This window comes from Bos javanicus, chromosome 5 (genome assembly GCF_032452875.1).
Source record: "Bos javanicus breed banteng chromosome 5, ARS-OSU_banteng_1.0, whole genome shotgun sequence".
In the NCBI taxonomy this organism is placed as follows: Eukaryota; Metazoa; Chordata; class Mammalia; order Artiodactyla; family Bovidae; genus Bos; species Bos javanicus.
Genome location: NC_083872.1, coordinates 112,281,409 through 112,305,871, shown reverse-complemented (window position 1 = coordinate 112,305,871; position 24,463 = coordinate 112,281,409). Strand labels below are relative to the sequence as shown.

General features: G+C 40.6%; 1 protein-coding gene across 1 annotated transcript in view; it reads left to right on the top strand.

Moving 5' to 3' along the window:
- MRTFA (myocardin related transcription factor A) overlaps positions 1-24,463 on the top strand; it is a 175,934-nt gene that overhangs the window by 56,362 nt on the left and 95,109 nt on the right. Inside the window, exon 3 of the mRNA XM_061418616.1 lies at positions 8,651-8,704. Coding sequence (XP_061274600.1) covers positions 8,659-8,704 — 46 coding nt within the window. The 5' untranslated portion in view covers positions 8,651-8,658. The remainder of the gene's footprint in view (positions 1-8,650; positions 8,705-24,463) is intronic.

The following is a 24,463-nucleotide window of genomic DNA, read 5'->3' as shown; positions in this document are numbered from 1 at the left end:
TGAAGCAGAAATAGATGTTTTTCTGGAATTCCCTTGCTTTTTCTATGATCCAGTGGATGTTGGCAGTTTTACCTCTGATTCCTCTGCCTTTTCTAAATCCAGCTTGTGCATCTGGAAGTTATTGAATCACGAACTGATGAAACCTAGCTTGAAGGGTTTTGAAAGCATTACCTTGCTAGCGTATGAAATGAATGCAATTGTGTGATAGTTTGAACATTCTTTGGCATTGCCTTTCTTTGAGACTGGGATGAAAGCTTACCTTTTCCAATCCTGTGGCCACACAGTCTTAACCACTGTACCTTCAGGGAATTCCCTTTCCATTTATTTAGATTTTCCGAATCTCCTAATGAGGTTTTTATAATTTTCTGTGTGGTGGTTTTACACATCTTTTGTTAGATTTATTTTTTAAAGTTTCGTATGTTTTAATACTGTTGTGGTATCATTTAATTTTTTTTTTTAACTTTCTAAGTTCTGTTGCTGATCCCAAGTATTTTTCTGGAAGAAATAACAGGTGTAAGTTTGTATGTGTTTTTATAGGCTCTGCTGGGTGGAATGAGAAGAGTTATATAAAAAGAAATGAACAGAATAGAATGGGAGTGAAAAGGACACGTTCGTAAAGGGCACATTTGTTCCCCTTTCATAGATTTTTCTCCTTTGTGTAAAACTTAGGAAATACTCATTTGTTTTCCATAGGTGTAGCCTGTGGGAGAAAGGGCGGGTAATGTTTTTTTCCTTCGAGGGTACACTGTGCCCTTTCATGCTTTAGTGTTGTACAGGAGGTACTAATTAACTGCTGGGAAAAGTAAAAAGTTTTGAGTGGGCAGTTTCTGATCCAAATTATATTATTTTCTTGGAGAAAGGAGTTTTGTTACTTAGGTTCCTCAGGAAGCCTGGTTGTTAAGGGTTTTTTAGATTAGCCAATGTGAAAAATGCCCAGATCTTAAGCACGTTAGTTCATTAAGCACTTCTCTTTGTAATGTGGTTTAGAGAATTTCATAACCTATTTCATCTCAGTACTAAGAGATAATCAATTTCCCGTTCCTGAGTATTCATCACATGTTGTGCTACTACTACTGCTAAGTCGCTTCTGACTCTGTGCGACCCCATAGACGGCAGCCCACCAGGCTCCTCCATCCCTGGGATTCTCCAGGCAAGAACACTGGAGTGGGTTGCCATTTCCTTCTCCAATGCAGGAAAGTGAAAAGTGAAAGTGAAGTCGCTCAGTTGTGTTGGACTCTTCGAGACCCCATGGATTGCAGCCCACCAGGCCCCTCCGTCCATGGGATTTTCCAGGCAAGAGTACCGGAGTGGGGTGCCATTGCCGTCTCCAGAGCATGTTGTGCTAGGCACCTGGAAAACAGATACTAGGTAGAATCTCCCTCACAACAAACAAGCACACATGAGATTAACTCCTGTCTCCCAGAGAAAATTCCTCTTAGCACATGATTTATTTCCCTGTAGTCTTCTTCTAAATGTATGTTTGAAAAATAACTGAGCTAGTACTATAGACCAGAGAAGGCAATGGCACCCCACTCCAGTACTCTTGGCTGGAAAATCCCATGGATGGAGGAGCCTGGTAGGCTGCAGTCCATGGGGTCGCAAAAAGTGGGATATAACTGAGCGACTTCACTTTCACTTTCACTTTCATGCATTGGAGAAGGAAATGGCAACCCACTCCAGTGTTCTTGCCTGGAGAATCCCAGGGACGAGGGAGCCTGGTGGGCTGCCGTCTATGGGGTCGTACAGAGTCGGACACGACTGAAGCGACTTAGCAGCAGCAGCAGCAGTACTATAGACTCAACTGTCATTTTTTTAAATTTAGCATTGTAACTCAAGATTTTCAGTCACTGAAATATTTTTTTATAAACAGCCTTTCATTATGTGTAAAACTTATGTTCTGTATCATCACTGAGTTAATTTCCCCACTGATTGGACTTTTGAATCATTCTTTTTTTTTTGCACTTACACTGATGTTTGGATGAACATTTTTAAAGTCTTTCTGCATTTTGAGTTATTTCCTTAGAAGTGAAATACTGGCTTAAAGAATTTGACCATTTTAACACTGAAAGAATTTATTAAGTGACTAGTGAGATCACCTGTATGCTCAGTATTGGACAGCAAATAAGGAACAAGACAGATAAGGTTTTCATTGTCATGGAGTTTAGTGAAAGAGAAAGATTAAACAATTATGCAAGCCAATTCATAGTTAGAAATTTTGGGAAGTGCTTGGGGAAGAAAGCACAAGATGTCGTATAGAAGAGCAAATCAGTGGTGATGGTTCTAATTTGGGAGGGGGATGGTGGGAGTGGTCAGGAAAGGCCTCTTTGCGGAAGGGACATTTAGACTGATAACCAAAGCACAAGTAGTGTGTGATTGGCCCATCTAAGGAAAGAGGGCATAGCCTGTGTTAAGACTGGGGGAGAGGTGGAGGTGGGGAAAGGGGTCTGGGACAAGGGTTTTGGGGAAAACTTGGAACAGAAGAACTGAACAAATATCCTTCTGTCAGTGGAGAGAGAGAAGGAGAGAGATGTGAAATAAGAGGTAGTAAGGGGCCTTTCTAGGTCGTATTAACAGTTGAAGTTCTTGAGAAATACATTGTGTTGTTCCATTCCAAAACGACCCACCAGTGTACACGCCTGTCAACCCTGTTTAAGTGCCTGGCTCATTTAATAGCATTGATAGTCTTATTTGTGAAGGACTTTGCTGATGTGATTGTTGAAATGTTTTCATTTCAGTTTGTATTTCTTTGGTAATTATTGAAGAGTAATCTTTCCCCAAATGTTTGTCATCATTTTGGACCGTTCCATCTGTTACTAAATGGACCATTCCTTTCTCACTAAAATGTCATTTTTAAGGTTCTCCCACAAGTACTCAGGTGACAGACTGGGAACCACTTGTTAGGAATTGAAAGAAGAGTTTCTTGCATCTCTCACTCTTAGTTCTCTGAATAAGGGGCTGGATTTGGTCAAAACTGCGTTTCTTATGGCTGTATTATTTTATGATTCATGGGTATACAAGTGTGTCGAGTTGGGAACTGGAAAAGAAACTGATAAAACTCTGATGACTTTTAAGAGCCAGCTCACATCATCTTTCTTTAAGGAGCAATCCAGGTCTGTGGTAACCAGAACCAGTTGCTGCTGCTTTTATGTTTCTTTAGCGTTTTGTTTGTACTCTTATTTAATTCGACTCTTGGTTTCTTCTTTTGTTTGTTAGAGATTTTCTACCTTCATGATGAGCTCCTCAAAGGCAGAGGCGATGGCGTGCGGTTCATCCTTGTGTTTCTGCCTTCACTGGTGTTGACACCATACATAATGATGATATTTCCAACATGCCATGTAAATAAGCTAGCTGGCTGTTTGTATTTGTGGCTATCATACTCCTTAACGTTGACTGTCCTTTGAAAACTTAGCTGGAGGAACAGCCTTTGTCTGCTCTGGGGCTGAGGAATAGCATGCCCGTGGTAATGTGTCAGCCTCCCAGGTTGACGCATCTTGGCTGGGTTTTCATCAGTGGTCCGTTGTGTTCACAGGAAGTGGAAGCTGCCCAGGACCTGTAACAACTTGTCTGGGTGTTGGGTTTTGTTATCTTTTGGGTGTTTTCACTTTGCCCAACACCAGGTGTCTGGGGGAGAGACCTAACTGGTTGGAGCCTGTAAAAATTCATTGTGATGACGATCTTTGTAGAGCTGAACCTCAGTAAACTCCTGCAAATACTTGTGAGAACCCAAATCAGAAATGGACGTGGGATCTCATCTGATCTTCAAAGCTGAGTAGGGTTGGGCCTGGTTGGTACTTGGATGGGAGAAATGGACACGGGAACAAGATTACATTTCTGTGTTCTGAAATGCCACAGAGATCACAGAAAGGCATTCTTAATTTTGTGTATACCTGTGTATACTCCATTCCCTCATAGAAACTGCTGTCAGTTGTTAGAGAATCTGCGCGCTCTCAGTGCTTAAAGGACTGCTTGGTTTGTTAGGTGAGCCAGGCTCTCTGCCTCTCCGGTTTCTCCTACTCATGGCCTCCAGTTTGAGCATTTTCCTTGCTATTAGCAGTTAACATTCCTGAGGTTTTTATTGTGAATGTCCTTTTTTATGTTAACCCTGTACCTCAGTACTGTGGATAATTTCAGTCTTCCTCATCTAAGGTTTCTAGTTAATGGCACTTCAGCATGTGTTCTAATGAAAATTGGAGCAGACCACCTGCCTTTTCTGGGTAGGTAGGGATTCTTTTGTTACGAACTTCTCCCATGCTGTTAGAATTTGCTGAGATAAATAGGGCTTGTCATTCCATTTGGCTTACATTTATGAATGCTGTCACACGTTAGGCGCTGTGTGAGCTCTGTTCACACAGAGACATTAAACCACATGGTAAGGAGCAGTAATAGAGTGGGGCACAGGTTCTTAGGAAGCATCAGTGAGAGGTATTTAGCACATCTGTGGAGGGTGTGATCCCAGAGGCTTTCTGGCGAAGGCAGCAGTTAAACTGGGTTTTGAAGGATGAATAAGAGTCAGTTGGTAGCAAGGATGTGTCTTAATTGAGGCAAGGCTGGGGAGAAGGAGTGTGTTAAGAAGCTGTTGCTGAAGCACACGCTGCCACCTGTGAGATATCTGGTGAGAAACTTGAACCTGAATTGGATCACGACTCTCTCTAACTCCTAACTTACTGGCTATAAAGGAATTGCGCAGCATGTTAAATGACATCTTAGGGATACAGTTAGCAAAGCCCAAACTTGGGGAAGCTATCTGGTTATTTTCAACAAATAAAGTACAGAAAAAGAGGAAGTAGTAATCTGTAGATTAAAAGAGCTTTAAGAGGGAATTCCCTGGCAGTCTAGTGGTTAGGACTCGGAATGCCTGGGGCCCAAGTTTGATCTTGTGTCAAGGAACTAAAATCCCACAGGCCGGGTGGTGTGGCAAAAAAAAGAGATTTAAGAAACATTAATGAAATGCCGTATGTTGCCCTGTTGGACGCTGATTTGAATAAATCATCTCTAAAGAATTTATGAGACAGGAGGGAACGTTTGAACATCTACTGAATAGTTGGATAATATTGAACAATTTTTAAAAATTTAGGTGTTGTAATGGTAGTATAATTATTTAAGGAAATAGTTCTTCTCTTCAAGGTATAGAATAAAGATGAAATTACATGATGCCTGGAATGTGTGTGCTGTGCTAAGTCGCTTCAGTCATGTCTGACTCTTTGCGTCTCCATGGACTATATAGCCCATCAGGCTCCTCTGTCCATGGGGTTCTCCAGGCAAGAACACTGGAGTGGGTTGCCATTTCCTTCTCCAGGGGGTCTTCCTGACCCAGGGATCAAACCCGGGTCTCCTGCATTGGCAGGCAGGTTCTTTACCCCTAGTGCCATCTGGGAAGCCCACGTGTCCCAGAGTGATCCAGAATTGGCTGGGTGCCAGGGGGAACAAGCATGTACTGATACATTTTGAAGCTGAGTGATGAGCTACATAAGCTCCTTATTTTGCCTTTCTTTCTTGCTTTGTGTTTGTTCGCACTATTCAGTAATGTTTTTAAAAAGCTGTTACTGTGCTCCAGGCAAGAACTATTAGGGACCTAAAGTAAAGCACTGGTTGTAGAGGTGGAACAAAAGGAATAAGTTATAAGATAAAAAGATGGATTTGAGGAATAAGTTATAAGGTAATTAGTTAAAGTTGAATGTTTGGGGCTGGAGGGAAGGAGGGGGTCTAAGTTGATGGTTTAAAGCCTGAGCACTGTTCCCTAAATTATGGCACATGGAAGCCACGTATCTTGAGGACTTGGTGCGGAGCAGTGGTATTGCAAGTTTGCTTTTGTACATACTGAGTTTAGGACAGCCAAGCCAGGGAGCAGTGCATGGTTGGTAGCTTACAAGTAAAGACAAAGCAAGATACAGATGAGTATGTAGGTGGTGGTAAACCTTAAGAAAGGCTGAGGTTGCCCTGGGAGAATGTGTGCAAGAGGAAAGGAAGGGGTGCAGAGGGGTAGAGAGAGAGGAGCCAGTTAGAATTCCGAGAGGAAAAGTCTGAGAGAGAGGATTTTTAAAGGAAGTCAAGGAAATAGGAAGTTTTAGGAAGAGTATGGAAACTGTGACAGATCCAGGAGGAAAGTCAAGTAGGATAAGAGCTTGTCTAGTTCCTCTTGCTTATGAACATTAAAGGCCTTTGGGGAGCTGGTGGTGGGTGGGACAGCTTTATGAGTAAACTATATTTACTATCCTGCAGTTGTTAGTCCCTTTAGAGTGGATTAATAGAGATTGTAGACCATATGAAATTTGTGCTAATTAGCTAGAACGTTATGATTAAAAGCGGAAGAGCTTTTATTTTATTGGGAATTAAGATCATTACCCTTCATTCCCTTGGTGTCATCCACTTGAAAATCATGTTCACTTGTGCAGAGACCTTTTCCAAGTTTACTCTAGCTCCCTTTCTGTGAAATTTTGCTAAATTGCCCCAAAATTAGTGGATCAGAAGCTGGGTTCAGAGTTTAGGAATTGTGACACCTGTTTTAAATGCAGTTTTCCCAGTGAGTCTCATGCTGTGCTGTTACTCTTCAGGGTGAATGCAAAATCCTAGTGGTAGGCAAAGATGGTGTTGCTTACCGGTTTCTTTTCTTTTCTTTTTTTTTTTTAAGATTAATTTTTTGGATTTCTGTTTTAAAAACTTTTTGTTTAGCTCTTTTTATCCCAAAGTACAGATGAAATAAATGACTGTGGAGTTGCTGTGAAAAGTTAACAGATGGGTTGAACTGTGATTGTTTATGTTACTACCAGCACATGACCATCAGCACTGTATCTCTGTGGGGCTGGAATATGGACAGTTGTTGCATTCTGAGAAAAGTGTTGGCAGGAGGGAAATAGCCCTGTGCCCCTCCTACCATCTTCTCTGCTGGAATCTTAAAGTTTGTATTTATTTTCCTGTAAGTACAGAATTGTGAGAACTTGTCTTGTTTGAAAAACCCTCACGTAGCAAATTGTCCAGCCCACATAGGGACACAGGGATGACTCAAGCTGTTCGGGATTCTTTTCCTTTTGTTGGTAACCTCTGACCAGAGAATTTACCCATTTTTCATAAGACAGTTTGAGAGCTTGGTGGAGAGAAGGGGCCAGTGAGAATGCTTCTCTTCCCAGAGCGTAGCTGCCGCTCCGTTGCCTGTTGAGTCATTCCCGCAGCTCTATATAGAGCTTTTCTGGCTTTTCTTTTAAACATGATGTTCTTGGAGTGGGAAAGAAAGGAAGTTTTTTTTTCTCCTCCACAGACTCCCCCACCCCAAATCTGCGTTGCTCACTCTCTTCTAGTAACAGTATTGCCCTCAGTCGTTCTGAGACTGTTTTCTCTTTTCAGGCCTCTCAGCACTTTCATTTATCATTGTGTGACTATGTGAGCATTAAGGCATTTGCTGGGCTTGGTTCCCCCAGTAGGCTTTCAAGATGTCACTTAACCAGAAAAACGGAGGCCTTCTGGTTAACCATACCAAAAATGGATTTCTAGTTTTCAGCTATTTTAAAGTTAATCAGATAAGGTAAAAGACATCTTACTATCCTTATTAAGACTATCAGTAAAATGTGCTGTGAAGGGAATGAATGTTTTTAATTTTGGATAAATAAAAATTGCTATAACTTGACAGGATTTTAGTTTCTTTTTGTTTTTGTGATGAAAGGTTAAAATGTCCACATTCGTTTTTATTCAGATCTTGCTCTCTGCTAGTGGAAAATGACTTGACATTTCTTTATGAGGAAAGGGAAATTCTTATTTCTGTAACTGTCTTCGTGTGTGTTTCAAACATCCAGTCAGATCATAAAGCATTTTAGAAGAGTCAAATAACATCAGTAAGTTGTCTGTTCACACAGCCCATGTCCTACATAGCCACAAGTAAGGAGCTCTTTTAAGGGGTTGGCGGATCGAAAAGACAGATTATAGCTCTGGAATGTATTCAGATGACTTTTTGAAACAGATATTTTAATTGGAGAGGGGGTGGAGAAATATTTGTGCTTCTGTAGTTAAATACTCAACTTCCTTAGCCTGTTATCTATAAATATCACAGATGAGAAAGCCGTTGGAACGCTTTTTCAGAAAATAACTCACAGTACATATTTATTTGTGTGTATGTGTTTATATGTGCCTTATCCCCATCCATTCTCCATTCATGGGTCAGTAATCAGGCTGTGCCTTTCATAAGATTGAGTTGTTCGGATTATGTTTAATCTGTTCTAAGCTGCATTAGCAGCAGAGTCCCTTACACTAAGGTTTTCAACAAAACCTCATCTTCTCTCGTTGAAAAGAGAGGAAGACAAAAAAGCAGTTGATGTGTTTTCTGAAGGTCTCTTTCTGTACCTCTCTTCCCACCACCCCCAGAGCTGCACAGCAAGGGGAGGAGCTTCTTACTGCTCTAGCCACACTTCATATGTCTTAACTTGAGTGCTGTTTGGTTTCCTGTCGGCAGTAAATCAGCTCTGTGCCATCTTGACTTGCGTGAAGGGTGGATGAATTGGTAACTGCACTCAGAAGAGGAGTGAGTTCTCACAGTCTGATTTGAACATAAGGTGTGAGACTGAATTTATGAAAGCTTCGGTAGCCTCTGAAGACAACCTTTTCTGTGACTTTGTTTTTTTTTTTTTTTTTTTCATGATATCTGTGGGCTGTTGTTTCTGAGAAGAATCTGTCATGACGCTACTGGAACCTGAGATGTTAATGATGGCTGTACAGTCCGGTAATTCCCATATTTCCTGCAAATCCTTTTTGCCTTAGCTTTCTTAAAAAACACTGGGCACTTTGGCACTAGGACTGGATGGAGATGAGGAGGAAGGCAGAGGGAGGGTAAATCTAAATTGTCCAGTAAATGTACTGCATTTTCAGATTTTTATTGTAAAACATAATAATTTTCTCTTGATTGCAAATTCTGGATATTCAGACATCGCTTTGAATTAGATGCTTATCAATCTTAAGACTGCTCAGTGAGGAGACATGTAAGGGAAAGCTACTTGTCTTCTTTAATTAGGTATTTTGTGATTGTAGTGGTGCTGCTTTTAATATAATTAAATTGTTTTTGCTGTTTTGAACAGTACTGTGTTTAATCACTAATCTATACTTTTTTTTAAATGACTCTGTGAAAGCTTGTCTTAACATTTTTCCTTAGCTGTAATTTCTCTTTTGTGTTAAACCTTCTATCTGTATCGTCTTTTGGTTCTTTGTGGGATGCTCTTGTTAACATGTAGGGTTGGGAATCTTTTAAGTTTTGAAGATGAGGGAAGTTGGAGCAAGGAGGCAGTCAACAGAAGGAATGCAGGATTTCCGAGGTTCTTTGTCTTGAACAGTTTTCCCAATTCAAAAGTGTCTTTTAAAACATTAAAAAAAATTCCAGTTTGTTTTTAATAATTTCTTTTACTTTCAGTGCCCTTAAATTTGTAAGTTAGATATCTAAAAATAGAGAATGTTCTTTGGTTATTTTTAGACTTCTACTAAAATGTAGCCTGTAGTGTTTTCCTGTTTCAGAGACTATCTCGAAAGATTCATACAAGTGGCATTTGGGGACCTCTTCCCATCCACTGGCCTTTTTACTCAAAGGAAGATGAGCCTCCTTGGTGCTGGCAGACGCTGTCTCTGGCAGAACTGGTCTCACTGCTCTCCTCGGGGAGCACTTAGGTGTTACGCTGCCAGACACAGATCTCCATCTGAAGACCGAGTCAGGTGCTGTCAGGTTACGCTTTAGGACAGAGTGTGGACAAAAAGGAAAGACCGCCACTGTCCTGTTCTTGTTTTATGGATGACCTTGACTGAGTCATGTATTAGTTGTCTTTTTGTTCATATATGCTGTGCATTCCAAGTCCCTTTCCTTTTCCTCCCACAGATCTGTTGAGCTTTGTGTTCTAAACAAGATTGTGTGCTTATCTGAACGTTTCCCATCTGTCTTTGATGAAATAGTTCCCAGTTAAAGTGACTCAGATTTTCTTACCACTGCTCTGTATCTTCGTTCTCTGCTGTATGTGGGCAAGGGCATATTTTATTTTAGGGAGTACAAGTGAGCCTTTGGACTCTCTCTCCCTTCTTTATTCATCTTGTTACCTACAGATTGTCTCAGTCCAGTAACTTCTTAGTAAGATAAAAGACTGTTTGCTTTCCTCTGAGCTGGGGTCTCACTGTTCTTGCCGAGTAAGGGAAAGGGGCTTACTTAGTATTTTCTTGTCTTGCCCAAGAGCCATTTTTCTAATGACATATGTTGGGTAGGGCTAGCCACCCATCTGTTGGACCAGCTACTTCATAAAACTTTCAAAGGATAGTAGTACCTTAGACAAGGGTGGGTGAAACTGACAAGGGTGTTGGATACAGGTAAAACGAAAGATCTGCAGAGACTAGCATGTATGCGAACCTCTTTCTTTTGTGTATGTTCTTAAAAGTAGAGAAACTGGATATAGAAAGAAGTAATAGCAAACTGATATCTCTAGTACTTGTGGTTCCTAAATGTGCAAAAAACCTTAGCACTGTGTTGTTTTGTGAAATTGTTACTGTTTTCTTCTTATGCTCTCGCCATTATATTGGATTGTAATAGTAAATGACAGGCATATCTATGATAGGAAATGAAAAAACATCTGTTATGAAGTTTTAATTAAAAAAAAAAAAGGCCTGTCATTTTTTTTTCTAAAAAACTAAAGACAAAATTTAGACTATCTATGTGAGCCGTGAGTGAGTTTCACAGGAATAAAGTATTTGGATCTCCATGAATATAGGCTTTATAGGTGAAATTACTGTTTAATGAAATGCTCAAGGTAATGAAAGCAATTTAGACAAGATTTCACGATATAAGATTTTTACCCTAAGTTAAACTTTAAGATACTGAATGTTAGAGCCAAGTTCCAGGGTACACTGTGTGTTTATATCAACTTTCGTTTGGTATTTGGAGCTTGGAGATTTGGGTGAGGCATACTTACATATAGACTTTGATCCTCCTCACTGCTGGTGGTCTCCTTCTAACTCTTTGAGATCCAGTTTAACTGCAGCGTTTTTGTGACGCCTTTCTCAATAGAATCAGCCCTTCCTTCTCTTTCTGCAGCACTGCCTTTACAATGTAGACTGTAGATTATCATTTTCCTGTTCTGCCTAATTAGATTATTAGCTTCTCAAAAGCAATACAGTATATTCATCTGTGTGTTGGCTCCTGACATGTATTTTTTAAATTTTAAGTGAAGAAATCTGGTTTGACATACCTCCCCTAATAAATAGGTGTAAGCCTTTTAAATCAAGATTTTACCCAAGTATTTTAAGATCTGTTTTCATATTAAGACATGAAGCCTCTAACCGCCATCTGTATCTTAGCCAGCCCTTGCCCACAGCACGTGAAAGCGCAGCTCTCAAAACTGAAGTTCTCGCATCTCAGGATGTGCATGTGCCCATCTGTCAGCCTGTGATGTGTGCTGGTGAACCCAGGTGTTCTCATCAAGACACAGTGAGAGGATTAAAGCACCTGTCACTGCTGTGGCACCCTATCTGCATCAGTGTGATTAGAAAGCTAATGATCTGAGAGGGACATTTGGGATTTCTGGAGCTAAGACTAAGGGGATATTGGGGTACAGCGTTGACTCTGGTATGTTTTAGAACCAAGGAGTGCTGGGGCTTGGTTGTTGATAGCTACTGTGCGAGGCTTTGATCAGGCACACCCTGTGCCTGCATACAGCCGATGCAGTCGCCTTATTAGTTTGTAACTCTGCAGCAGGGGGTGGCTTTCTGTGTAGAGAAGAGGACTGAAGCGGTTTCTTAGGTATGTGTGATCACATGACATACACCTGATCGTGATGCAGCCCAGTTAGGGAGCCAGTCTGTTGTTTCCATATCTCTTGTGGGCATATCTGCGCATCCCCACCCACTCACGCACACACAGACAACACACTCCATCCACACCCTACACCCGCCTCCCCTCTCTTGTCTCTGTACAGGATGTCTCTGGAAGGATCTATCTGTCTGCACATGAGCTGTTTCTGGAAGGACTGTAAGGAGCTGGTAACAGTTACTGCCTCAGGGAAAAGGGATGGAAGCTGGGAGGTTGGGACGGCAGAGACTTCTTGCTCCACAAAACAGTGGAGTCCTCATTTAAGTTCATTATGATTATGTTGTTCGGTTGCTAAGTCGTGTCTGACTCTTTGCAACCCCATGGACTGTAGCACGTCAGGTTTCTCTGCCCTCCGCTATCTCCTGGAGTTTGCTCAGGTTCATATCCATTGAGTCAGCATTGCTATCTAACCGTCTCATCCTCTGCCGCCCCCTTCTCCTTTTGGGATACCCTGTAATTGTGAAGGAATACACAGAGGACATATTACAAGGGTATATAGAACACATAGGCCCATGGACACAGTATCCAGCCTGAGAAATGCAGCACAATATACACTGAAGTCCCCTAAGAACCCTCTTCAGTTTGTCCCTTAGGAAACTTTTGTTAGTTTGCTTTTAACTTTACGTACCTTTAAAAATTTTTGTGTGTGTATCGTGTACATGTGCTTTAGTTGCTTGCTTGTGTCTGACTCTTCTCTCTCACTCTTTGCAACCCCATGGACTGAAGCCCGCCGGGCTCCTCTGTCCATGGGATTCTCCAGGCAAGAATCCTGGAGTGGGTTGCCATGCCCTTCTCCAGGGGATCCTCCCAACCCAGGGATTGAACCCAGGTTTCCCGCAGTGCAGGCGGATTCTTTACTGTCTGAGTCACCAGGGAAGCATACATGCTACCGTACAGAAGTGTTTCCTAGGTCTCTTTACTCTCTCTTTCCTTGATGTCTGTACACTTAATTCCTGTATATTCACTTAACTTCTAGTTCCCTGATCATTACAGTTTGTCTCTGACCTGTATATTATAATAGTATGGGTTAGAGTGAGAGGAATAGTAATTCATAAAAATAAAGTTAAAGGAAAACGGTGGGCAGACAACTTGTGCCCTTTTTGATGATACGTTAGTGCTTAAAGGAACCATCTGTTTGGGTTCACATCACTCTGGAGTAAAAAACTCCAGAACCTCCAGCAATAATTACCTTTTGACTCTACTAATACTTTAAATATTAGTGCAGGCTTTTAAAAAAAAATATATATATATATATATATATTTGTTTATATTTAAGAAATTTTAGAGCTTGAAGGAAACGTTAGGCATTTTTTTGTCCTCTCCTTAAGATGAGGAATACTCCAATACTTTGGCCACTTGATGCGAAGAAGTGACTCATTTGAAAAGACCCTCATGCTGGGAAAGATTGAAGGCGGGAGGAGAAGGGAAAGACAGAGGATGAGATGGTTGGCTGGCATCACTGACTCAATGGACATGAGTTTGAGTAAACTCTGGAAGTTGGTGATGCACTGGGAGGCCTGGTGTGCTGCAATCCATGAGGTCGCAAAGAGTCAGACATGACTGAGCAACTGAACTGAACTAAGATGAGGAAATTGGCTGGTTGAGATTGTTTCCTGTAGTCACATGATTAACTAGTGGCCAACACAGAAGGAGAATTCATTTACCTACTCCCATGTCGGTGCTCTTTCTAAAACATACTCACAGAGAAACCATCAGAGACCTTTAATGCATGAGATTGTTTATAATTTTCTCCAGAGATCTTGGTTTTCTTTGGGTTTTTCCATCGTGGGTTTCCATCACTTCTCAGATTAACTCACATCTTAAGAGGTGGAGATAAAATCCAGTGCCTGGGGTCCCCCTCTTGCCCCTGGGAAGTGAGGCAGATGCTGCAGGCTCTGTGGTCCCTGGTGGACCTCCCTCTTGTCTTGCCGTCTCTGGCCTGGCTGATGATCTCATACCTTGATGGTGATATCAGAAGACAGGTAGGCAGACGGACCGACGCTGTCATCAGCATTCTGGACTACATCTTACTGCCCTTTCTCTGGCTGTTAATGTATCCAAGGTCCCCTTAGAGTTAGGGCCTAGATCAAAGGAATTTGAATTCATCTGTCTGTCTCTATCTTTTCTTCTTCCCTTTTGTTTCCTTTTGGATGAGGCAGGCTGTCAGGACCATGAACCACAGTTTTAGCTTTATTACAGCCGTGCCAAATTAAATAAAGATGAGTCTCGTACAGTCTTGTTTTTTTTGGAACTTCACTTTTATGATTACTACATGCATTATTTTTGAAAGGATTTTCTTTATACTAACAAGGGGGAAAAAATTAAAAACCTCCCGGTCTGCCATCAACAACAAAAAACAACATTCTCTGCCTTGCTCTCACCAAGCCAAAGGGCAGTGTCAGGCTGAGCTCATGATGTTAGGGGGCTGGGGCACACTTAATCTCAGGGCAGGCACGTAAGTGGGGTGGCGGCAGCAGTCTGGTGAGTACAGAGGGCCTTGAAAAGAGGTGTCTGTGGCAGTTACATAGTGAAAATAAACTCAGCAGTGAAATTTTTATAGTGTGTCATAATTTTAAAGTGTTTTATATATAATATCTTACTTGATCGTCTCAACAACTTTGAGGTATCTGTATCTTCTCGTTTGTAGGGTAGAGCACTGAGGTTCAGAGAGGCTTCAGGGCACATAGTAAGAGATGGAAAATATGTTGAAATTTAGGTGTTTTACTTGAAACACTGCTCGCTTATGTGTTCCATGTAAAATGAAAGTCAGATTGTGTCCCTGCTCACTGAGAACCTGCCCCGCGTTCTCAGTCACAGACGCGGCCCCTGTCCTTACAGTGCCTTCAAGGCCCCAGCCTGTCCCTCTCAGACTGCACTCCCCTCCTCTTCCCTTGCCGCTGCTGGCCCAGCCGTGCCAGCCTCACTTGTCCCTGCAGACCTTGGGCAGTGCTCCTGTTTCAGGGCTCGCCTGCTGGCTGGCCGTTCTTTCTGCCTGGAACACTGTCTGCCGGGTGGCCTCATGGTCTGTCCCCTCACCTCCTTCATAACTTTTTTCCATCTCACTTTCTTAGTTAGGCCTTCCCTGACCACCCTGTTTTTAAAAATTCTGCTTTTATTTGTCTTCATACTGCTTGCCATCTGATAGAATACAGTCATCCCTTGATGGGGATTGATTCCAGCCCACCCCCACCTCCAGGACTAAAATTCATGGATGCGCAAGTCCCTTCTATAAAATGGTAGGGTATTTGCATGTAACCTATACACATTTCGAATCATGTCTAGATTACTTACAATACCTAATGCAAGGTTAACGTTGTAGAAAGAGTTGCCTGCGCCGCAAATTAAAGTTTTGGTTTTGGGGACTTTCTGAATTTTTTTTCCCCGAATATTTTTGTTCTGTGTGCAGTTGAATCTGTGGATGCGGAGCCTGTGGATATGGAGGCCTGACTAATGTGATTTGTTTATTCGTTTATTGGATACTGCTGTCTTTCCCTACTATAAAATAAATAACTCAAAGTAGGAGATTTTTCTGTCTTGTTTTCTACTGTGTTTCCAGTATCTATAAAGGTACCCATTGCACAGTATGCACTTCATAATTCTTGAATAAATGATTTACCAAAAAGTTTGGAATATGTTTTAGGCAAGTATGTTCCTGAAAACATGTCTTTCAAGTATCCTGTGTAGCATGCACTGCAGTAGCTAGTGCGGGTTTTCAGAACATGGTCTCGGGACCTCTGGGCACCCCTGAGACCTTTTCAGTGGACGTGAGCTGGAAGCTCTTTACATACTTCCGTGTGAGTGCCCAGTCACTTCAGTCACGTCCAGCTCTTTGTGATCCCATTGACCGTAGTCCGCCAGGCTCCTCTGTCCATGAAATTTCCCAGGCAAGAGTCCTGGAGTGGGTTGCCATGCCCTCCTCCAGGGAGTCTTCCTGACCCAGGGATTGAACCTGAGTCTCCTGAACTTCCTGCACTTGAGATAGATTCTTTACCACTGAGCCACTGGGGCAGCTCTTATATGTTTATCAGATCAGATCAGATCAGTCGTCAGTCGTGTCCGACTCTTTGTGACCCCATGAATCGCAGCACGCCAGTCCTCCCTGTCCATCACCAACTCCTGGAGTTCACCCAGACTCACATCCATCGAGTCAGTGATGCCATCCAGCCATCTCATCCTCTGTCGTCCCCTTCTCCTCCTGCCCCCAATCCCTCCCAGCATCAGAGTCTTTTCCAATGAGTCAACTCTTCCCATGAGGTGGCCAAAGTACTGGAGTTTCAGCTTTAGCATCATTCCTTCCAAAGAAATCCCAGGGCTGATCTCCTTCAGAATGGACTGGTTGGATCTCCTTGCAGTCCAAGGGACTCTCAAGAGTCTTCTCCAACACCACAGTTCAAAAGCATCCATTCTTCGGCGCTCAGCCTTCTTCACGGTCCAGCTCTCACATCCATACATGACCACAGGAAAAACCATAGCCTTGACTAGATGAACCTTTGTTGGCAAAGTAATGTCTCTGCTTTTGAATATGCTATCTAGGTTGGTCATAACTTTTCTTCCAGGGAGTAAGCGTCTTTTAATTTCATGGCTGCAGTCACCATCTGCAGTGATTTTGGAGCCCAGAAAAATAAAGTCTGATACTGTTTCCATTGTTTCCCCATCTATTTCCCATGAAGTGGTGGGACCGGATGCCATGATCTTCGTTTTCTGAATGTTGAGCTTTAAGCCAACTTTTTCACTCTCCACTTTCACTTTCATCAAGAGTCTTTTGAGTTCCTCTTCACTTTCTGCCATAAGGGTGGTGTCATCTGCATATCTGAAGTTATTGATATTTCTCCTGGCAATCTTGATTCCAGCTTGTGTTTCTTCCAGTCCAGCGTTTCTCATGATGTACTCTGCATAGAAGTTAAATAAGCAGGGTGACAATATACAGCCTTGACGAACTCCTTTTCCTATTTGGAACCAGTCTGTTGTTCCATGTCCAGTTCTAACTGTTGCTTCCTGACCTGCATACAAATGTCTCAAGAGGCAGATCAGGTGGTCTGGTATTCCCATCTCTTTCAGAATTTTCCACAGTTTATCGTGATCCACACAGTCAAAGGCTTTGGCATAGTCAATAAAGCAGAAATAGATGTTTTTCTGAAACTCTCTTGCTTTTTCTATGATCCAGGGGATGTTGGCAATTTGATCTCTGGTTCCTCTGCCTTTTCTAAAACCAGCTTGAACATCAGGAAGTTCACGGTTCACATATTGCTGAAGCCTGGCTTGGAGAATTTTGAGCATTACTTTACTAGCGTGTGAGATGAGTGCAGTTGTGTGGTAGTTTGAGCATTCTTTGGCATTGCCTTTCTTTGGGATTGGAATGAAAACTGACCTTTTCCAGTCCTGTGGCCACTGCTGAGTTTTCCAAATTTGCTGGCATGTTGAGTGCAGCACTTTCACAGCATCATCTTGCAGGATTTGGAATAGCTTATATGTTTATACTTACGTGTTATTTGCCTTTTTCACTCTTGGTGTCTCGTGAGTGTGCTGTGTGGTTTTCCAGATGTACGTGATGGTATGATGATATCCCAGCAGCTTGAATGCAGTATCAGGGATGAGCATTCAGCTGTCTGAGTTGTATGTTAAAGAGATTTGCAAAAATAAATGATAAAATGATATTTTTACTATTATTTTTTATTTTGGAAAGTATTTTTTCATAAAAATGTTAACATGTAGTGGGTTTATTGCTATTTTTAAAGAATAAATATTTTAAATGTTTTCAGTTTTGACTTATTGTATGATAAGTAATAATAGATGTAACTCATATACACAAAAGCTCTTCAAAATTGTCAGTAACTGTAAGAGAGTAAAAGAGTCCTGATGTCAAAAAGGTTGAGAAGAATAGTATAGTTTTTAAGAGCATAGACTTTGGAATCCAAGTTGTCTCTTTTTTTAAGCTCTGCTAGCTGTGTGACCTTGGGCAAATTGCTTAACCTCTCTGTGCCTATTGCTGCATCTGTTTTTTTTTTTTTTTAAATGCTAATAGTATTAGTACCAACCCCAGGAAGTTGTTGTAAGTATTAAATGATTGAATGTGTGTAAAATACTTCTAACGATTCTTGGTATATAATAAATGCTATATGTTTTTTGATGTTATTGTGGTTGTTTTTCTTGTGTTGGGATTTTGAATACTATAGATGCAGGTAGTTTTTTATTTCTTCCTGGATATTCTGACAACTTGTCACAACTCACTTGATATTTGACAACTCACAAATTAAAAAAAAAAAAAAAAACCTTCTTTAACCTTGAAGTACTTCAGGAAATTTGTTCTAAACATATTTTAAAAGATATGTAAGATTTATATATAAGGATGCTCATAGCAGTATTCTTTATAATAGAAAAAACAAAAACGGAAACAGCCTATACTTCAGCAGTAGAGTATTGGTTAAATAACTTACCATATAGTAACATAATTGGTACTAGTACACATAGGTTTTTTTAAAGATGTGAGAAAATGTTTGCCATATATCCATATAACCCTAAAGAAATGGCTATAGGGATGATATACCTCAGAATATTAATAGCTGTCCCTGGTTAACTGGGATTTCTTTCTTCTTTGTTTTCCTATATCTTAAGCATATGTTTCTGTTGTGTATTAAAATAAAACTCATATTAAATAGCATGAGCACGTAGGTAGTTGAGGGAGGCAGAAAATGGCTGGGTGTATAGTGTCTTGGATCAGGAGCTTGAATTGTTGATTCGGGACCTCTGTCTTCAAAGCACTCCACCTCCCAAACAGTGTTAAAGAGGCACTCCATCCCACTAGGCTGTTCCTTCTGACTGGTCTAGTTTGTATAAATTTCTTTTATATCTTTTGCCTTTGTTTCTGCTTTGTAAGATTTATTGAAATTTATCTTCGGTGTTTGTATTAGGTCATATTCTTGCCAGAACTGTAGATTCTCTGCATACGAACTTAGTCACAATTCGCTGAACCTTTCCGAGGTTTTGATGACCTACAAAATAGACTAATTTTTTTCTGTTTGTTTTTGATGGGTAAGAAAACTGAGTTCTCTTAGCCATAAAATAATGGTGGTGATATAAAACGTTTTAACCATTTGAAAGTACATTTCTGTAATATATTTTCTTTGACTTTAGGGTAGGTGTGGGGATCCTTTTAACAATCCGTCTACTCCTTGTCAGAAAGCCTAAACTCATACTGCCTCATCTTTGCTTTGTAGATAGGAACTGAAGTACTTATGCTGAAGAATTGAGTGTTAATTAAATTGACCTTGATTTTCTTAGGAGAAACATTTAGATTATATTCCTCAAATCAGTGCCATAAGACTAATTGACAAAATATTTGGCTGTGTAGAGTATTGAAAATTTATGGTGTGAACATTAATTAGGCTATACAAACAGATGCTGTAACCTTGCTAGCACTTCTAACACCCTGCTACTCAAAGTGTGTTCCAAGGACCAGCATCATCTGTATCATCTGGGAACTTGTTAGGAATACAGTCTCAGGCTCCACCTCAGATGGGTATTCAGAGTTTTTATTTTCACAGGATCCTCAGGTGCATATTAAAGTTGAGGAGTGTAGTTCCAACAGATACTTTATTTTTATTGACTTTGTTTTGGAGGTGAACAGGTGAAAGAGAAAAACAATCTGTTGGTGTTTGTTTTTTTGTTTTTTAAGAAGTAAACTGTTGATACATAAAACAGCTCTCCAGAGAATCATGGAAAGTGAAAAACCTAATCCCAAAAGGTTACATACGTGATTCCATCTGTATAACACTCTTGAAATGGCAGAATTATAGAGAACAGATTGATGGCTGTCAGGAGCTAAGATGGGGTGATGCTGGTGTGGTTTAGTCGCTAAGTTTTGTCCATTTCTTGTGACCCCATGGACTATATAGCTTGCCAGACTCCTCTGTCCCTGGAACTTTTCAGGCATGGATACTGGAGTAGGTTGCCATTTCCTTCTCCAGGGAATCTTCCCCACCCAGAGATTGAACCTGTGTCTCCTGCATTGAAGGTAGATTCTTTACAGACTGAGCCCCCAGGGAAGCGGGGGTGATGTTGGGAGGAAAGTAATTGTGGCTATCAAAAGTCACCATGGAGGATCCTTATATAGATGGAATTTTCTGTATCTTGACTGTATCAGTGTCAGTATCCTGGTTGTAATGTTGCAGTATAGTTTTGCAAGCTGTTAACATTGAGGGGAACTGGGTGAAAGATAAGCTGATCTCTAAATTATTTCTTACAAATGGGTAGGAATGTATAATCATCTTAAAATAAAAATTTAAGAAAACTCAGTTTGGCATCTTTTTAAAACATTGATCAGAGTTACCATATAACCTAGAAATTCTCCTCATAGGTATATACCTGAGAAAATTGAAAACACTGCTCCACACAAAAACTCATCCATAAGCATTCATAGCAACCTTAGCCCAAAGTGAGTCTGGAGGAGAGTGGATGCATGTGTATGTATGATTGAGTCCCTCCACTGTTCCCCTGAAACTATCACAGCATTGTTAATCAGCTGTACCCAATACAAAATAAAAAGTGTAAATTAAAAAAAAAGTAGCCCCAAGTGGAAACAACTCAAATGTCTGTCACTTAATGAATGGATGAACAAAATGTAGTATATCCTTACAATGAAAAGGAATGAAATACTAATGGATGAACCTTGAAAACATTCCAAGTGAAAGAAGACAAGCACAGAAGGCCACATATTATATAAATCCATTTATGTGAAATGTCCAGAATAGGCAAATCCATAGGGATAGTATAGTCGTTGCCAGGGCTTGGTGGTGGGGGATGGGACAGTGATGAGGAATGACTGGTAAGAGATGTGGATTTCTTAGGGGTGGTGATGGTTGTACAACTATAGGACTATATGAAAAACTGCTGAATTTTACTCTCTGAGTGAATTGAATAGTATGTGAATTATATCACAATTAAAAAATAAGTCTGAGAACAAATTGCAGATTTCTCTAGAGTGATGTAATGGTTAAACACATTTCTGACCTTTTCCTATTTTAGAATATCTGAATTAAATGCTCTTGTCCTAAATTTCCTTTCTATATTGGGATGTCATAGTCAAAGCTATGGTTTTTCCAGTAGTCATGTGTGGATATGAGAGTTGGACTAGAAAGAAAGCTAAAGTTTGAAGAATTGATGTTTTGAACTGTGTGCTGGCGAAGACTCTTGAGAGTCCCTTGGACTGCAAGAAGATCCAACCAGTCAGTCCTAAAGGAAATCAGTCCTGAATATTCATTGGAAGGACTGTTGCTGAAGCTGAAACTTCAATACTTTGGCTACCTGATGTGAAGAATTGACTCATTGGAAAAGACCCCGATGCTGAGAAAGATTGGAGGCAGGAGAAGGGGACGACAGAGGATGAGATGGTTGGATGGCATCACCGACTGGATGGACATGAGTTTGAGCAAGCTCTGGGAGTTAGTGATGGACAGGGAAGCCTGGCGTGCTGCAGTCCATGGGGTCACAAAGAGTTGGACACGACTGAGCAACTGAACTGAACTGATATTAGGATGATCGTTCCTCCACATTTAATCCTTCATACAAGCCCTAACTTTTGCCTAGAAGCTTCTCTCTTTTTAATAGTGATTCTTGTATTTGTTCACAAGGATTAGAAAGGATGCTATTTTGAATTGCAGTGTAGCAAGATTTCAGACTCTCCACCATGGCGGAAACCAGTGTCCTGTGTTTGAAACTAAGCAAAAAAGAGTTGGACAGGACTTGGTGACTGAACAGCAACTAGAGTGACAGATAGCCTATCAGTTGTTGCCTGGGACCAGGAAGAGAAGATAACTACAAAAGGACATAGGAGCACTTTGGGGCGCGGCAAGGGGAGATGTCAGATTTCTTGATTGTCATAGTGGTTATGCAGGTGGATACATTTGTCAAAAGGCATTGAACTTCTGTGCTTAAAATTCGGGAGCCTATTGTATCTAGATTAAACTTCAGTAAAATTGATTTCCGAAACTTGTAACATTATCTCTGATTGTTTTAAGCTTAAAGTCATATTTATGTTAAAACTCTTTTTAATACAGGCTAACAGCTGTTAAAAAAAATTAACTTGGGGACTCTGACTTCTGTTGCTAAGGTCTATCTCCCTTTTCCATCTAGTCAGTTTACACAGTGAAATTAGATTGATCATTTTCATTCAGACTGTGCTCTTGTGCTTTTGAACTTGCATGATTCTGTTGCTCTGCTTTTCAACAGTGGGTGTGATTATTCTAAAAAAATTTAAGTTTATGGAACATTGTATTGGCTATTGTTGCCTTTTTCCTTTTATGTACAACAGAAAAATGTTCCATTGGATATAACAAATCAGGTTGATTGCCTTTCACCTTCATACACTCTGGACTACCCCAGGCTAATTTGGGCACCAGGAGGTTGGAGTTAAAACTCCTCTTAAAGGAAGTAAGCCAAAAGGAGAAAAGGGTAGCACTGCTAGGTAGTGGTTAAAACAAATGAAACACAGCAAAACCCCAAGTGTGTGAACTTCTTTCACACCCCCATCACCTCTGTCTCGCTGATCTCTTGTCAGCAAGTGTGCCTTATCACACAAAAACCTCCAAGGTGTGAGAACGGCTGTGGAAGACCGTCTCTAAGTTAGCGAAAGCATCTCTGTGCGTGGTTCCTGAGCTTTCTCCCTGAGGTTTTCTTCCCTCACCCTCACTCTCTTCTTGGGCCTGACCGCGCCTAAACCCAGTGCTAGAGTATTTCCCCATTTAAAATTCTCCACAGGTGAAGGGATTTTTAAATTACTTTTTCCCTTAAGCATAGGCAAGACAGCCTTATATTTTAAAAACAAATCATTAAAAACTAGTAGAGATCAGAAATTATATTCAGTATCTTATAATAACCTGTAGTGGAAAATAATCTGAAAATGTATATGTAAACCTGAATCTCTTTGCTGTAGACCTGAAACTAACACCATATTGTAAATCAACTATACTTCAGTAAGAAACCTATTAATATGTTAACATAAATAACATGTTTTAAGAAAAATAGCTATATTTTCTAAAATAAAAATTAGTAAGATAATGTCATTGTTTTACATTTTTGCAAACATCCTTAATATGTGGCTTGATAGAAGAAAGGAAAAAAAAAAGAATACTAGAGACCACATAGGAAAATACAACAAACCACAGAATATAAGAAACACATTTATAGAGTATGGAATTCTAAATATATTTTGTAAAAAAACTCCAGCAAAAATATAGACATATATTTAAAATAAAATAATAGTACCTAACACTTGCATGGGATTTACCACATGCCAGACAGTGTTCCAAGCTCCTTGCGTGTATTAAATAACTCTTGCAACAACTGTGTGAGATGGGATCTCTTATTATCCCACTTTACAGATGATGAAATTGCGGGTTAAAGTAGATAAGGAATCTGTCCACACACCTGGTAGGTGGCCTGGCTTCAGAATCCATGCTCTTTACCACTGCATTATATTGTTTCCATGTGAACTTTTATGCCCCGGTTCTATGGTACCTCTTGACAGGCTGTCCGGCTTGTCTTGGTTCCTTGTGTTGTTCTTCCATTACACAGACAGTCTTTTTTACCGTCTTCCCTCCCTCTTTATCCTCCACTCCCCCACCCTAAGCGCAGTGTGACCTAATTGTTAAACGCTTTTCTGACCTTTTCCTCTTTTTCAATATCTGAATTAAATGCTCTTGTCCTAAATCTCCTCTCTACATCGGGATGACCTTTTCCCCCTACATTTAACCCTTCATACAAGCCCTAGCCTTTGCCTTGAAGCTTCCCTCTTTTTAACAGTGATTCTTGTACCTGTTCACGAGGATTAGAAAGGATGCTATTTTGAATTGCAATGTAGCAAGATTTCAAACTCTGCACCCATGGCCAAAACCAGCGTCATATGTTTGAAACTAAGCAAAACCTCTTGAATGTCTTGCCATAAACGTGCATTAGAAATTTTTTCCGATGTAGCAAATGGTTTCTGTGAGTAGGAAATAAATTTAAACCTGTATATCTTTAGAGTAGAAACATTTTCCATGTGAAGGTCCTTGCTAACTCTGGTAAGAAAAAAGGTCCCTTGCGTCTTTCCCCCTTTTCTTCTGAACTCTACAGTACAGAGCTTTCAGAACGTCTTGACAGCTGGGTTTTATATCTGCTAAGTCAGTCCATGAGGTATTTGCAAATAATCTTCCATTAGTTTTATGCTAAAGATCCTCTTGCAGCTTGGCTTTTAGTCAACTGACTCAGTGACTAAATTTATTATATTGATTCTCAGCTAAGGTGGTAGTACAAATGTTTTTAGAAAAGTCTTGATAAATTTGAAGGAAAAAGTGTATTTTTTGATGTACTCTTAGAATTTCCTAGGCGGTACATGAAAAGTGTCTGAGAATCTAGAAAACCATGTGATCCCCTGCATAGGGTCATATGCTAGCTTAGATGGTTTAGAAGAAGAGCTTAGATACCTAGTTCTGAATTCCCTATTTGTATTCATGAAATAGTAGGCGAGTTTCTCAGTGTGTGTGGTTCATTTTATCTGTCCCTGTCTACTTCTCCAGTGGCACCTCCTGCTCATTTTCCTTTTTTTGCTTTCTAGGTTCCATCCACACCTCTCCTTCCTTAGTGTTTCAGAGACTGCCCCTCTACCGTGCCCCT